This window comes from Enhydra lutris, unplaced genomic scaffold (assembly GCF_002288905.1).
Source record: "Enhydra lutris kenyoni isolate GAN:26980312 unplaced genomic scaffold, ASM228890v2 scaffoldscaffold67, whole genome shotgun sequence".
NCBI lineage: Eukaryota > Metazoa > Chordata > Mammalia > Carnivora > Mustelidae > Enhydra > Enhydra lutris.
The window spans coordinates 8,920,735-8,937,429 of record NW_019154151.1 but is presented as its reverse complement, the minus strand read 5'-3'; the positions used below and the strand labels follow the sequence as shown (position 1 = coordinate 8,937,429).

General features: G+C 47.2%; 1 protein-coding gene across 1 annotated transcript in view; it reads right to left on the bottom strand.

The window, feature by feature from the left end:
* Positions 1-282: 282 nt before the first annotated feature.
* LOC111159212 (dystrophin related protein 2) overlaps positions 283-16,695 on the bottom strand; it is a 28,971-nt gene continuing 12,558 nt past the window's right edge. The window contains exons 11-24 of the mRNA XM_022521654.1: positions 16,499-16,560; positions 15,392-15,466; positions 13,947-14,148; positions 13,638-13,723; positions 11,882-12,039; positions 11,383-11,549; positions 9,114-9,225; positions 7,799-7,935; positions 7,403-7,468; positions 7,086-7,151; positions 6,123-6,266; positions 4,240-4,477; positions 2,279-2,399; positions 283-1,960 (exon numbers count right to left, since the gene is read on the bottom strand). Of these exons, the coding sequence (XP_022377362.1) occupies positions 1,836-1,960; positions 2,279-2,399; positions 4,240-4,477; positions 6,123-6,266; positions 7,086-7,151; positions 7,403-7,468; positions 7,799-7,935; positions 9,114-9,225; positions 11,383-11,549; positions 11,882-12,039; positions 13,638-13,723; positions 13,947-14,148; positions 15,392-15,466; positions 16,499-16,560 (1,759 nt within the window). The 3' untranslated portion in view covers positions 283-1,835. The remainder of the gene's footprint in view (positions 1,961-2,278; positions 2,400-4,239; positions 4,478-6,122; positions 6,267-7,085; positions 7,152-7,402; positions 7,469-7,798; positions 7,936-9,113; positions 9,226-11,382; positions 11,550-11,881; positions 12,040-13,637; positions 13,724-13,946; positions 14,149-15,391; positions 15,467-16,498; positions 16,561-16,695) is intronic.

Here is a 16,695-nt window from a genome sequence, read left to right as displayed (position 1 = left end):
TCTTTAAGACCCTGAGCCAGACTTAGGAACTAGAAGGGGCTGGAGGGTGTTCTCTGGGTTGTAGCCTCGCAAAGGCCAACAAGAGCCCATCTGTTCCTTCTTGTCTGCATGGGATGAGTAGATGCTCTATCTTGGCAACTGAACCATTGTTTAGGGGAAACCCAGGAAAAGTCATCCAAGGCCCAGGTTTCAAGGGAACAAGATTTGGAAGGAGTGAAGAGAACAGAGTGATTCTTCCTGTTAGATTCCACTGTGGCCACAGGCTTCTGTGGCTTTGGTCTTGAGGACAGCTCACCCCAAACATGACTGGAGAGACATCCTAGGGGAGCAGCCAGGATGCATCTCTCCGTCCAGCCAGAGGCTGGGGCTAACAAAGAGCAATGCAGAACATTAATCCTTTAAGAGCTTTAGAATTTAATGTGAGTGAGGCCAGGGGGTACTGATGTACAGTAGATCTGCAGGATAGATACGTATGTATATAAACCTAGGCAAATTAAGTAAATTGCAGGGCTCTAGGTTATAAAGCTCCTTTTGTAGAAAGCTGCCTAAGTGGGCACCGACTCTGTGCAAATTTCCCAAGCCCACTCCCCCACCCACCCCCATCCCCTGCTATCTACTCTGAATGAGTTTCTGGATAAAGGGATTATGGTATCTGTAGCCTAAGAAGAGTTAGTTTACTTGGAGGATCGGGTTCAGCTTCCAGAGTTAGAAAGAACAGCTTTATGCAAAGGAAGGCCTTGCTATTGTTTGGGTGGAAAGTGGCCAGCTTCCTGATTTGCGGCCAGCGGCTCCTAGGAAGGGACCCCTGTTTCAGGTCGCCACTTGCATCTGTTTTATGATTGGCCAGGGACAATCAGCCACCTCCGCTGATTCTACCTGAAAGAAAGAAGGGTCCCAGCCTGCAAGGGTGTGGGGCAGTCTCACTCCTCCAGGCTAGTGAGTGGCTTCCCTTTCCTCACCCAAGGAGAGCAAGACCCCCTTGCCCAGCAAGCTGCTGCCCCTACTCCAGGGCTCTAAGGACAGACCCAGAAGAGCTAAGGGTGGCTTCAGCTGGATTCCCAGAGCTACTCAGCTGGTGTCTCAGGAGGCTGAGGCCTTCAGGAAGGAGGAGGATTGGGGGAAACACTAAGCTCATAAGTATGTCTTTAATGTTCCCAAAGGTACAGTGTAAGTAAGAATCTGAATGAACTCTTCCCCCACCCCCAACCTTTGAGGAACGTCAGCCAGGGCCTGAGGCAGAAGGAACTGAAGATATTCGGAGGGGAAACAACATCTAGGTAGCATCAGGATGGCCAGAGAGATGGCGTCAAACTAAAGTTATATGTCACATGCTGCCCGAACATTTTCAGGGACATTTTTTTGGGGAGGTGTCTTGGGGATACCCTTCTGCCTCCCTGAGTTGGGAAGAGAGGAGGGCTAACCCCTGGAGATTCATAATGCTGGAACCCTGGGGTCATGAGGCTTCCTTACGTCCATAATGCTATGGAGAAGGGAAAGGGGCTAATGGGCACTGCTTAGCTCTGCAAGACAGCTTCTCTGCTCCCCATCTGAATGGCCTTCAAGTGCCACTTGCATGGATGCAACAGAAACATATGTAAGGGATTGGTCTCAAACTTGAGGATTAAAGGGCACATTTCTAGAGTTGGAGGAACCATGCCTCTCCCTCCCCCAGCCCTGAAGCATCCACCTCACATATGAGCAGATCCCTGCTCCTACCCAGAGCTCAGATAACTCTGGCTGAGGAATGTGGGCCGGAAGGGTTGGGTGAAGGCTGAAGGAAGACTTGGACCAGAACCGGAGAGAACTATGGATTATAGGATGGGGATCTGGCTCCCTCAAGAGGCCAACAAGGTATTGGCAGTCACGTCAGAACTTCGCACGCTGGGGAAGGCATGGCGGAGCTTCTCCATGATGTCCTCCAAGCACAGGCTGACATCTTGGCTCTTTGACCCCACGTCATCTAAGTTGGAAAAGAGAGATTTGTGGAGAGAACTAGAGAGTCCCTGCTGAGGCCAAGGGGCTGAGGTGGGAGGCTGCCCACTGTAGGACAACCCTACAGCATTTGAGTCTTCTCAGCACAACGCCTAGCACATAGGAGGTGCTCAGTATACACGCGTGGAATAAGCAAACAAATGCATTGGTCAGTAAGCCCATGATCCATGATGCTAAGCTCAGAGCCAGGAGGGGAAACCAGTCCCAGCCCTGGCAGGACCTTGGGCAGATCTGGGACAGGATGAAGCCATGGAGGAAGGGGATGGGCAGGGCCCAGGGAACTTACCTGCAGCCTCAGTATCTGGAGTGGTCTGTCCCTTCTCCTGGGGGTGACTGCTTTCTGACTGCTGCGGAGAGGAAGCTAGGGACGAACCTGCAGAGCCATTGCCATCTGATTCGGTGGGTGGCTAGCAAGAGGGAAGGCATGACTTGAGTGGCTTTGCTTTTCTGACCTTACTTTAACAGACTCCTGAGCTTAGAAGTGGTTTTAGAGACCTCGTGCCCATTCCTTTGCCCTGGGACTTGAAGAAGTTTCTGGTAGTGTCCCAAACAGTGGCTTCCCCTTTGAAGAAACTTCTTGGAATATTCGGTTACCAGTTACCTTCTTCCTTCAACAACATAGGTCAAAGGCTCCCAGTTCTTAAAAGGATGATGCTGTACCTAAAGGTCTCTTGCTGTCATCTCAGCTATAAGGAAACCAGTTAGAACTCGGCTCTCCCTGAAAATAGAGTTGCATACCTGATCCTCAGTTCATGATATAATATATGTTAAGACCTCTAGGAATTCATCTAGAGGCTATCCCTTGGAAGGTCCAGGGGAGAGGCATGGGGTGGTATTACTTGGCACATATAGTGATAATACAGTTGGCCCTTGAAAAATGTAGGGGTTAGGGGTACTGACCTCCCCCTCTGTGCAGTCAAAAATCCACATATAATTTTGACTCCCCCAAAACTTTACTAATAACATAAGTCTTCTGATAACATAAACACTAAACAAACATATAGTCTGTATGCATTATATGCTAGATTCTTACAATAAAGTCAGCTAGAGAAAAGAAAATGTTATTAAGAAAATCATAAGAGGGTGTCTGGGTGCTCAGATGGTTGAGTGTCTGACTCTTGGTTTCGGTTCAGGTCATGATCTCGGGGTTGTAAGATCGGGCACCAAGTTGGGCTCCCTCTTAAGACTCTCTCTCCCTCTCTGTCTGCCCCTCTCCCTCTCTTTCCCTCTATTAAAAAAAAAAGAAAATCATAAGGAAGGGAAAATGCATTTACAGTACTCTACAGTAAAAAATCCACATATAGGGGCACCTGGGTGGCTCAGTCAGTGAAGCATCTGCCTTTGGCTCAGGTCACGATCCTTGGGTCCTGGGATCCAGCCCCACATCCCCACATTGGGCTCCTGCTCCGTGGGGAGTCTGCTTCTCCCTCTGTCCCTGCCCCTCCCCCCTCACACACAGGCATGCATGTGTGTGTGTGTACATGCGCTCTCTCTCTCTCAAATAAATAAAATCTTTTAAAAATCTGCATATATCTGGACCCACGCAGTCCAAACCTGTGTTGTTCAAGGGTCATCTGTAATAGGTAACGTTTACAAAGTATTCACTACAATCCTAGCATCATGCTAAATTCTTTAAATACATTATCTCATTTTCATTTGCAATTCCATGAAGTTGGGAAGTTATTATCCCCGTTTTACAGATGAGGGAACTGGGGATAAGTGAGGCCAAGTAACTTTCCTAACAACTGGCAGTCACAAATTGGCTGAGCCACATTCATACCCAGGGCTGTCTGACTCTAGAGCTACACTAGGTCACATATATGAGCTCTCCAAGAGGAAAGCAACAAATAGGAACAAAGAGCTCCCTTCCTGGCTAACATCTTTCTCTCACCCAGCACATCCAAACCTTCTCCTCTCCAGCAAACATCACAGCAGCGAAATCAAGGTTTTCGATGATTATTTGGGCTTTGTTCCCTTGATACCAGATTCCAGTGGGTTGTGGGGAAGTGAGCGCTCAGACCCGGCAAAGTGCACACCAGCCTCTTCCTTCCCCCGCCTTCCCTAATCATCGGCAATCAGTCAGTCAGTAGTCAGCCCAGTTCTCTTCAGAAAGTCATCCAATAGCCATCGCCAAGGAGGAACCAACTGTTCCTCTGCTTGCGGCACCACCCCCAGCTCCCCACGTCTCTGGAATTGGTGGGGGGATGGGCATCTCTAGTCCCTACCCCCCACCCCACCCAGGCTCACCTGCAGGAGCAGTTCCCTTAAGCGCTGCAGCTGGGACTCCAGTTGCTTATTGTGATCCTCTAGGATCTGCATGCGTGTCTCCAGGCGGCTCTTGTGCTGCCGGAGGATCCGGGCCTCAGCCAGCAGCTCCTCATTGCGGGGGTCCTGTGCTACCTCTGCAGAGCCCTCAGCCAGGGTCGGGGCCTCAGCAGCCTCCTCGTGCTGCCACTTCAAGCGCTTCAGCTCTCCCTGGAGAATCCTGCCGAGGAGAGAGGAGCCATGACCTAGGGCCCTGACAAAGTACTGACTGTCCATCTCCAAGATGTCCCCTTATACTGAGCGCAGCTGAGCGGCCCCTTTGCTGACCCAGCCCCATCCCCACCCCAGCTGTGTTCAGTTGTGAATGACCACATCCATTCTTCTCCAGCATGCATGTCATTTCCTTTGCCATCCTTGGGCCTCAGAGCAGAGAGAACTGACATTTCATCTAACAAATGTCTCAGGGCTTTGATGTGCTGCTTTGGGGATTAATTCTGACCTTCAAATTGGGCAGAAACACAGTGTGCAAATAAGTGAGGCATTAGGGCCACTGACTCACCTACTCCATTTTTAGATTTTTAGATTCCAATGGAAGCCAAACAAGAGATCATCCATCTTGCCTCTTCTCTCCACTTACCCTCCTCTTTGGCCCCCTTTTGAACACCCCTGTTGAGTCATCAAGAAACAGATTCCAAAGAGATGGTCTACTTTGAGGAACATTGTGTTTGATTTGCAACAGAATCGCTCTCTCCCCAGTGCTTCCCTGGGTCGACCCACTGCTGATCCAACGCAGTGTTTCTCAAACTATCTGTAGGTGGGGGTTCAATCACTGTGGACCAATAAGAGGTCCAAATGTCTATGGCTATGGCTAGTACACAGCTCACATCATTCATAACTTGGCACACAAGTTCAACAGCACTCCAATGGATCTATACCTGATTCCATGAAAAGTCCATTAATTAGGTGCCTGGAAGACATGGCAATGTCGAGTTGCTATACAAGTTTCTAGAAGCTGACATTCTACATCTGTATTTATCTTGTCTTGAACCGGTAGCGAACACTTGGCAGACCAGCTCTGTTCTAAGGACTTGCCACTCCAGATAGTCTGGGGGCCAGCAGCATGGGCATCCCTTGGGAGCTGGCTAAAAATGGAGAACTCAGGCCCCATGCCAGACCTGTGAATCAAAATCTGCATTTTACCCAGCTACCTAAGTGACTTGTATGCATGTTAATGTTTGAGACGCACTGGTCTGAGCAATACTTTGGGTTCTAGCAAATGCCCCCAAAGTGGCTTGGACCCTTTGACACAGGCCCCTACTAACACCTGTACTTTGTGGAGATTAATGTCATTCTTGTAATCTTCACCTTCTCCCTTGCAGTCTTCAAATACTCCATGCAATGTCACCCTTCTCTTGTTTTATTACTTTCAGTGAGTGATAAGTACCTCTTTCCATTTTCAACACTGAAAGTTCCTCGAGGGCAGAGACATGCATTCTCTCTTCTGTATTCTCTGTGTTTGCACTCTCTACTTGCATCTACTGGGTACTTGAAAATATTTGGATTGGGTTGAAAGGATTCAAATAATGATTAGAATAGCTAGCATTTATTGAACCTTTACAATAAGCCAGGTACTGGCTAGCCCATTTATATGCCTGAGTTCATTTGAAATTCACAAATGATGCTAGGAGGTAGGATCCTAGGGACCCTATTACCATCATTCTTATTCTGTAGATGAGGAAATGGAGGATCACCAAATAGAAGTCGCTTGTTCAAGGCCACACAGGTGGGATATGGAAGTGTCAAGACTTGAAATTAAACTGTTTGACTCTCCAACCCACACAGATCTGTGCCATCACCACACCCACCGGTTCTCATCCTCCAAGTGTGCCAGGATCTTCTCTAGCTCCCCCTTGCTTTCTGTGGCCATGCTGCCTGGGGTCTGCTGTCCAAGGCCAGGCTCCCGGTCTGTAATGGGGCTGGAGTGCCGCAGCAGGTATTGGTCCTCATCTCTGTGTGGGTGTGGGGACAGAAAAGGAGGTGGCTAGGCAGTGAACCAAAAAACATCTCAGGGCATGACTTCTCAGCTCCCAGCTCAGGCCCCAGGAGACATAGGCTGGAAGATTCACTTCTAAGTCACAGAGAGAGGGAAAGTCTATATATTCAGGTTTAAGAGGGATGAAAGTGTTTAAAGGTGGCAGAGGTCATGGTTGAGGGTAGAGGAGTCAGTGTTTTCAGGATGCTGGGGCTTCTGGGTTCTACCTAAGCAATGAGCCAGTCACTTCCCAGTCTGTGCTGTTCCCTGACTGCTTCATCCTTAGCTTCCTCACCCCCTGAGGGTACTCACTGCCTAAGTTCCCATCAGGGCCGGCTTGAGCCATTAGGCAGTAGCTCCTAAGCCCTCTAAGCTTGCCAGAGACCTCTCTAGGGATAAGGGTCCCTTCTCTGAGCTATAGCACCAGGGAATCTCTCTGGTCATACTTCAGTCCAGTCCGCAGTGTCTCCCTGGGGTGTGGCACTGGACAGGGCTTTGAGCAGAAGATAATGGCTCATTTCTGCGACTTTAGATGAGGGCACATTCTTCTACCTTCAGAGTTAGGCATGGAAGGACAGGCTCTTGCAAGAGGAAGGGACATGGGCAGATGGCAGCTCAGTGGATAGAGGGCTTCTATTACTAAACACTGTGCCCAGAAAGCAGCCTTCCTTCCTTGGGGCCTCAAGGATCCTAACAACCACACGTCCTTCCCCTTGAGGATACATCCTTCCCAAACAGTAGAAGAGGGATCCAAAGGAGAACTATTCCTGGCAAATAAGCAGCTGTGAATACTTACATGCTGTCATCTGGGGACAGGCTGTCATTAAAGAAGGAACAATTCTGACTTTCCATCTCAGCAAGCCTGAGAAGAAGGGCAGGAACAGAAAGGAACGCAGGATGTGGGGCCTGCTTTCATCTCAAGGACTCAAATCCCACAGCAGGATCATCAGCTTCAGGGGCTGCCCCAACCACCCCTGAGTGTGGGGCCTCGCTGGCTGCCACATATCCCACCATGCACACCCCCCTGGTCTTGACTCCATTCTCTTTGCCCTCACTGAAGACCCCCTCCCCCTTAGACTCTTTAAAATCTCCCTCCCCCAAACCTGGCAGTACCTGCTGGCAAAATGCTCAATGCGGGAGTGTGTGTCAGCATGTGGCAACATTGGGGAAGAAGCCAGCCTAGAAGAAAGCCGTGGACTCAGAGGACCAAGGAATGGGCAGCGGAGCTGTCTGTTTCCTTGTCACCACCCTCTCTGAGCACCACCCCCAACACCGAACTAGGCAGATGGGTAAGAGTTGATGGGAACTGGACACAGAGACTGGATTCTAATCTATTTCTCAGGCCAGCTCCCTAGTCAGGCCCAAGCTGACTTTCTCTGTTGCTAGTCGGGTTTGCTTTGAACACCCCTCTAGCCCATCCAGGGGGCTTGACCCCTATACAGGGCATCCCATCCCATCCCAGCTCAGCAGGGCCCCCAGCCGCCCACCCCCCCAGCCCCTGGTACTCACGTCTCACTGTAATCAGCCTCCAGTACCGACTGCACAGGTAAATAACCTCGCTGAGGGTGTTTGCTGAAATAATGCTTTGAGCGGAATTTGTTCTTTAAGGTTGTGGCAAAGTCCCTCATGTTCTCGCTGGATGTGGTCTAGGGGGATATAGGGCAGAGGGACTCATCCCAATGGCTTTGGGATGCTGGGGAAGTGGGGAGGCCCCCCTAGAGCAGGGAACATGACGGGTCATCTACTCTTACTCAGGTCTACCACACCCCACTCCCAGAGAAAGACCGAAAAGGATATACTGCCAAACTGCGAACACCGGTTGCCTCTGAGAAGTTAGACTGGAGAGTTGGGGGTGAGGCTGAGAGAGGGGGACTTTCGTTTTCGACTTTATACACCTCTACAGAATTTGAATCTTTTATAGTAAGCATAAATTTGTTAATTTCTAAAATATCTTGATATAATTCCTGGGGGTGTAGAAGATGAGGAGGAGGTAGAGGATTATCAGTCTGCCATCTCAAGCTAGGTTTCTCTGTATGATTATTTTGAAATGATAATAAAATAAAAATAAAGGGCAAGCCCCCTGCTCCCACTGGGTCACACACGTTCCTGTGATAACAGACTCTGGAAAAGAGATGACGATGTGGAGAGATGGATTATGGGAAACCATGTTGAAAGATGGGGACTTTGAGAGCATCCGTGGGGCAGAAAGGGATAAAAGAGTTTGGGGAGTAGAGCCCACTCAGGGAGCTAACTTTGGAGCTATGGGTCCAGAACATAGCAGAGAAGAAATTTTGTGTGTGGAGTCAGGAATGCTGACCAACCTGGGCTCAGGTGGCTATGAAGGGCACAGTTTCCAATGAAAACCAAGTGGAATTTGGGGACCCGGGTAAAGAATATACTCTTTTTTTTTTTTTAAACCTCCAAGAGACTAAGTAATTATTTTGAGCACAAACTTTGGAATTGATGAGCAGGGATGGAAGAAATGACAAAGTAGCAGGTAAAGACCAGGTAATGGGAACAATGCAGGAAGCTAGCTAGGCAGGTAAGCAATGGAAGGAAGGCCAGTTGCCTGGAACTGCCTTGCTCTCTCTATTTTTTCCCGAGACTTTGCTCAGCATGAAAATAGTAAATGCTATTTAAATGGCCATGAGTGTCCTGGGATGCTATAGCCAGGAATCCCCCAAACTGGTGAATCACCAGGACTGTTGGGAGAATGTTCCTCAAAGGAGAGCGGAATATATTTAGCCCATGCTTCGCCAAGTGGATCAAGGACCTAGAACCTGATTGCTGCCTCCCCCTCCTGCTCCACCCAGAGGCTCCGTACCGGGGTGTAATACTCCATGATGGGGTAGTGAAGCTTGTTGCCTTTGCTGGCCCTTCCTGTCAAGAAGCATGTCTGGCAGATGTCCACGTTAAATTGTTTCAGACTCCGGTACCTTGGGGAGATGAGAGGTGGTTAGGACAGAGAATCCAACGTACCCTAGTGACCTCCCCATTTCCCTAACTTCCAGATATATGCACACACTTTAGACGTAGGCAAGGCATGGTGTCATAATGGGCTCAACCTCCCACACATAACAGTGGCTGCGTCCTCACTAGATGACTAGCTGTATTCTAAAGACCATAAGCCTCCATGAAATCTACATGCTCAGAGTCCCAGGAAGTGTGGGAAACAGCACTGCCTTACCATCTTTTTTCAAAAAGGAGGCAGTGGGCAGGGATAAAGAGCTCATGATATCAAATAGCTTTTTCTAAAAAAAGATTATATTTATTTATTTGAGAAAGAGAGAGAGAGCCAGCACAAGCAGGGGGTGGGGCAGAGGGAGAGGGAGAAATAGGCTTTCCACTGAGCAGGGACCCTGATGTGGGGCTCGATTCCAGGACCCCGAGATCATGACCTGAGCCAAAAGCAGATGCTTAACCAACTGAGCCACCCAGGCACCCCTCAAATAGCTTTCTAAAAGAAGAAGTCTCTGAAGGGTCCTGTCTCACGGGTATCACCACCTACGTTGGAAAAGTTACACTTCCAGGATGAAGGATCTTATTCTACCAGCCCTGGGAAAGTTGGCTAAGTTATTTCCAAAACTTGTTTATAATAACAACTCAGGGTGCCTGGGTGGCTCAGTCGGTTAAGTGTCTGACTTTCGATTTTAGCTCAGGTCAGGATCTTGGGGTTGTGAGATTGAGCCCCGTGTCAGGCTGACTCTGGGCATAGAGCCTGCTTAAGGATTCTCTCTCTCCCTCTCCCTCTGCCTGCCCCCCACCACTGCTCATGTTCTCTCTCTGTCTAAAAAAAAAAATAATAATTAATAAATATAATAATAATCCTATTATTACTGAATATTGACTAGCCCTTCAGATCCAGGTCCAAAGCCTGGCTGAACTGCTCAGACCGAGTAATACAGAAAGGTGAAATGCCTAGACTTAGAGAAGTCAGAGGATCCAAAATCTAGTCCCGGATCTACACTCACCAACTGTGTGAACTTGGGCAAGTAACACACCACCTGCATGCCTCATTTGCTTATAAAAATCAGCTTGTAAAGAGAATGCTTTCATGCTTTCAAAAGTTGAAAACTTGAGCATTTTATGATGAAAGCCAAATTCAGGGTAGTGGGAGGAGAAGGGGAATATAACTAGGGAAACTTTAAATGTATTGTGATCACACTTTCTTTCTTCAGCTTGTTGGTGGGTGCATACCGCAGTGTAACAAATACCCCAGAGGTAGCAAATACTCAGAACTCATCACATCCTGATTATTTTTCTCCTGATTATTTTTCTATTATCTACACTCTTGAGGTTCAGTCTAGCACTAGCATATCTGCAATGTGGAAATGCTGTCAATAGTATACAACCAGAGGCATCTGGGTGGCTCAGTCAGTTAAACATTTGCCTTCAGCTCACATCATGATCCCAGGGTGCTGGGATTGAGCCCCACGTCAGGCTCATTGCTCAGCAGGGAGTCTGCTTCTCCCTCTCCCACTCCCTCTCCTTGTACTCGCTCTCTCTCTCTCTCTCTGACAAATAAATAAAGTCTTTTAAAAAAACTAATATACAACCATGCATCTTTTCTCAACCTCTTGTGGGTAGCTAGACATCAGCCACAGTGGGAGGATTTATGCCATGGAAATTAGCAAATACTAAAAATCAGCTTTGGGTTTCTGTTTGTTTTTCTTGCTTTCTGGGGAGTCCACTGTGAACCATTTGCCAGCATACCATTTGTATAGAGGTGTTCTTCTTATACGTCAGGATGCCAGGGCTTCCAGGTTCTACTTAACATTCCCTGGGACACAATGAACAAATGACTTCCCTCTCAGTGCTGTTTCCCCATCCCACCCCCTTTCACTTTTCTGTACATCTTTTTGTAGGTCTGGAATACTTCATAAGACAGATGAAAACAAAAGAAGTATTTCACCATTTCCGATTTTTTAAGATGTCAAACATTCTGCAGTGGAAAGGATTACAACAATATAGAATGGCGTGTCATGGATGAGCTGTAATTATATAATTATGGAATATGTTGTTTCATAATCTATGATTCTATATGTAATGTGGCCTCTTTATTATTATCAGTCCACAGGTGTTGCCTTCCCTACCTGAAGCCCTTGATGGGGCACTGCCTACAGATAGAGCATTTGGTCTGATGCTTCACTTGCTCAGCAATGGTGACCCGATGCAGAACAGCCAGCCACACCATGGATTGGGGCTCCAAGTTGACCCACTCTAGGAACTGTGAAGCTTCAATGACTGGCTTCCCAGTGCTCTAGGGAAACAAGAAACCCAATGACAATGACTGAGGCCCTTGTCCCCACAATGGCAGCCCACAGAGGGGCAGGAGAACCAGCAAGACCTGGGTTAGCCCATGGCCTTTTCTACAGAGGTGTCCACCTTCTGCCTTGTCCTAGTTGAGCTAGCAAGCCCCCCAGAAGCAGGACTCTGACCTTAAAAGTCCAGAGAACCCTCTTCTTTGTTGTTCCATCTGAACAAACTCCTTTACATTTGAGTAGTTCATCTCATATCAGAAGCCTCGCTCTTAGTTCTCCCTCCCTACTTTCCACCCTCCCTCTCATCAACCCTCCCCAGTTCCATACTCACAAAACGGAAGCAACTACGGACACTGGGCTCCACATTGCTGCCCCCAAAGGCTGCCACTTCCCCCAGCTGACGGGGCACCTGAATGGCCTCATAGAGCAGGACACCGAGGTGGCGCTGGTCACACTGGCTGCCTGAGTTGGCTACTTGGCTGAAGAGGTCTGTTGGCCGTACCGTAAGTCATGGCCAACCCCGAAGCAGGAATGGCAAGAGAATGGTGTAAGGAGAAGGAGCAGAAAAGAAAGACAGGAAAAGAGCACATTGACTTAGCTAATGACTTTCAAAACTGGAATACTTAAAGGTCCCTCCCTGACCTCCTAGAAGACCCATGAGTTCTAAAATGAGCATTCTCTGAGTTCAGAGAGAAAAGGAGAGACAGATGCAGAGAGAGAGAGAGAGAACATCATAAACAGAGGGAGAGATATAGACAGAGAGCAGGGTGCATTTGAGACCTATGCCAGATACAGATATGACACTGCTGGGAAAACAGATTCTCAAGAAGCAAGATGGAGGGGTGTGGGACTTAAGGGTGCCTGAACATGAGTCCCCTCCTGTTTGTGTAGCTCATGGAGCCTGACACTGCAGTAAGCTCTCAATTCTCCACACAAATGGAAAGAAACACTGGCATGAATAATCCCCAAAGAGGAGATGATCATCTAAGAATTACCTCTAAGTGATTGTGGAATAGACTATGGTATTTATATTTGAATATGGGCTATATCTGCCCTGTGAGAACTACTCCCGCCCGATCCCAACCTTAGAAAAGCTCCTTCAAAGGTTCTTGTCTGTCTCATACATGATGTATGGCTTAGAAAATACTCTGAAGTAGAAGGCAGATAGCCTGAGTTTTAGTTCTGGATCCATGACTGACTAGCTTGGAGGACCTTGAGTAAGTCAGAAACCTCTCTCTGCTGCAGTTCCCTTGCTTGTAAATCCAGGAGAAATAATCACTGTCCAGTCTTTCTCAGAGGAATGTTGGGAGAAATCAATAATGTCATTGCTATGAATTTGCTTTGCTTTGTCTCCTTCCCTGCAAAGCTTTCCCAGACCCCTGTCATCTCTCTTCTGTGATCTGATATAGCACATACCCTTTGCCACTCAGATTATTCTAATTAGCCCTTTCGATAATGCTTTCTGTGGACTTCCATCTCCTCCTCTGGACTGTCAACAACTTGAGGCAAGGATCATGTCTAATAGAACCTTGTGCTTACCGCACTTAGTACAGAAAAGCACAAAATGCTGTAGTGAAGACGGGGGATAGAGGGGAAGAAGAAAAGTACTAGAAACCAAAGAGGTTACAAACTGCAGACACATATACTATTTACCTCCCAATAATAATCCTGATGGGGATTAGCGTGCCCACCCATGAAATCACATGGGAAGTCTCCAGTAGAATGTGTGACAATTGACCTTCAGACTGGGAGAGGGCTAAGCCCAATAGGCCACAAGGGAAGGGCACCAGAAAGTCGGGCTCTTGGATACCCCAGTATGCCCACTCAGAACTTGGTCAAGTAATTACATTGGATCAGATGAAGCCAACCCCCTTGGAGTGACACTGGAAGTAACAGCAGGCCTTATACCCATCTTAACCTTCAGCTGTCATGCATTCTTTGCAATAGCCTGGACCACCATTATAATGTAGCCTGAGTCATGTTCTGCTGAGTCCTAAGACCTACCTTCTGCTTATTTCCACCCTTCCTCCAGCCACTACACCTCTCCCTCTGCCCCACTCCACTCCAGACTGTGGAGGTATACTCACACTGTAATTTTTCCTTCACTTCCGTGCCACACAGGCATGCAATGCCAGTCTTGAAAGACAATGCCCGCATCTTTCCACTGCGACCACTAGGTTAAAGAGAAGAGACTGAGAACACGAATACACAGAACAAGTTAATGTCTTGGCATTAATTTCCCTCACAGAGCTGATCCCACTAGGGCTCTGTGCCAACCATGTCCCACGCTGAGCTAAGTCCAAGTCCACTGTGGGAACAACCCCTTCTCACCATGCCCACCTCCAATGGTCCCATTGGATTCCATCTTGGAGGCTTCCAGGGATAGCAGCCCTTACCTATCAAAAACATTGAGGAGCCAGTTGAGGCTCATGTCCACACAGAGTGGCACGTTGACCAGGATGCCTCTTTCCTCCTCTAGCCGTTCATATAAGGCTGTGAGGCAGTGAATGACCTCTACCACGTCCATGACATGCTCACTGGCCTGCAGATCATGCTCATTGAAAATCTCCAGGGCTGTGGTTAAAGTTACCAGGTCCACTGGGGAGGAAAAGAAATGGGGAAAGGATAGCCAAGAGCAGAACTTCCAAGTCTAATCAAGAAGTTAACACACCAGCATCACCAAATTTGACTCGATCTCCAGACCCACCATTTGTAAGTAGATACAAGATTGCCCTTCACCGAGACCCTTATCCCAAAGAGGGGGATGGCAGCAAAAGGCTCCCTAAATTAACCCAAAATGTGTATATACTCCTATGTTCTTTGACATCAGTTTCAAATAGAATTCATGTTTTTTTCCCCATGATCCTTTAGTCTTTCAAAGTTAAATTTTTAAAATTTTGTATTTTTCTTATTCTATTTTTAAAATTTTTCCTCTTTCCTATTTTAATGTTTTTAACTATTTTATCGTATCAATGCATTTTTAAAATCTTTTAAAATTTTCATTGTTGTAGTCATATTTTATCCCTTCATTGTATTTAACCTTATTTTTTGTATACATATAGTTTTTTTTTTCCTTTAAAATTTTGGGATACAATTTCTTCTAATCAAAATATACCCTAAATCTAGCACATGGCTTTGTTCTAGTCACCAGCCTGACATCAGTTTCAAGAAGATGGTAGGATGTGAGGAAATTCACCTCCTTTGCTATATTAACTCCTAAGGGGCCAAATCCCATTTTAAGTTTCTCTGCCTTCACACACATTTCACTAGCAAATAGGTTTGTCTGTGAACCTTGTTCTGAGGATCGAGATACCAGTTATGAAGGCTCAGGTATGCCCGGGTAAATAGACTTTCTCATTACCCCCAAAGCTGGAATCAGCCTAGCCAGACATGCCTGGGCTAGGAATATTGAACGGATTGTGTCCCTGGGAAAGGCCAGAGAGCACATTTTATCTACAACCACGTTTCCCAGTAATGACTGGCACTTGCTTCAATAGCTCCGCCATGTTCAGTAACTCCAAGAGGGCAAGATGGCTCCAAAGCTTGGGCTGGGATACTTTCTGTCACAAAACAGTTGCTTGACTCTCCATGTTGGGCACAGAAAGGACAAGGATGATGATGATCATGGATTACTTTGGAAACAAGTCTGGGGTCTGGGGACAATGGAAGGTGCCTGGAAAAAGCAGGTACCCACAGCCAGCATCTCTCAGCCTTTGGAGAATTCCCACCAAGTCAGTCAGCACCCTGGGGCTGAGACGGGATAAAACTGGAAAACAGCCAAACAGATGAGGAAGAGTGGGAGTGGGGTGAAGGGCACGGAGATGTGCAATGGGAAACTTACAACGCAGTGCTTTCTGGACTCTACGTAGCTTCATGGCAGTGCGGTAAGCTGAGAATTTAATGTTGTTCAGATCGGCTGCAAAGAATGGAAAGAGCCACACTCAGATCAAGGAAATGCAAATTAAAACCACAACAAGATACCAAATCACACCCACCAGCTTGGCACAAAATAAAAGTCTAATAATAGCAGGTGTCAAAAAAGACATGGATAAATGAGTAAGGCTGGTGGAAGCATAAACTGATACAATCACCTCAGAAAACAACTTGGCATTACATAGTAAAATTGAACATTCATGTAGCCTACAGCCCAGCTGGCTGTGTATCCTAGAGCAGTGATTTTCAAACATTTATTGACCAAGATGCATGGTAAGACATGCATTCATTGGACATCATGGTCCAATATTACACCCATGTGTGCATGTATAAATAACTGAATCAAACATTTCAGGAAGCAATATCTTGCTCGATTTGATAGAGTAAAAACATAACAAATTACTAGTAAATATGACTCTTGCTAAGGATCTGTTGGGCTTTCAAATTTCCTAGTCTATTTACAATGCACTGAAATGCTGTTAGACCTATAGACTGAAAAACATGCACAGAACGTGTGTACAAGAGCTCCTTAGCAGCACTGTCCTTAATGAGTTGCAAATGATAAACAACTCAAAAGTCTATCAACAGTAGACTGGATGAAGAAACTGTGGTGTATACATATAATGGAACACTCTACAGCAGGGAGAATGAATGAACCATATTCACATGCATCAACACGGATAATATCTGCAACCTAATGGTGACTCTCTCTTAATAGCCAACACTAAGGTGCACGAAAGTCACACTAATCATAGTCTGGACAGTGTCTTTCAAAGCAGATCTGATTCACATCTCTGAGCAAAATTCCCTAATGTGATAGTAAAATGGTCCAGGAGGAATGTAGAGCCTCCAGTTGAAGGGGGCTACAGAGGGGAAAGGAAGGAAGGCTGCTGGAGAAATGAAAAGGCACTCACTTCCACCCCCGCCTGCTTGCTGAATGGAATTCCCTTCTGTTCTTATAGGGAAATGGCAGCTGTATAGATCTCCACCCTACACAGGAACCCCGAATTCTTACCCAGGGTTTGGTATAACTCCGTCATCTTGGGATGGTCCCAGCAAGTGGTCTGAGCTTGGTGGCTACAAACAGAGGCATCAATAATACCAGGGTCCAAGCCACCCCCCACAACCCCCCCCCCACATGTGTGTGTCACTTGGTGATAGGTTAAATGCAAGGAGCTGCCGGATCCCAGGGTGACCCATGATGATCCCAAA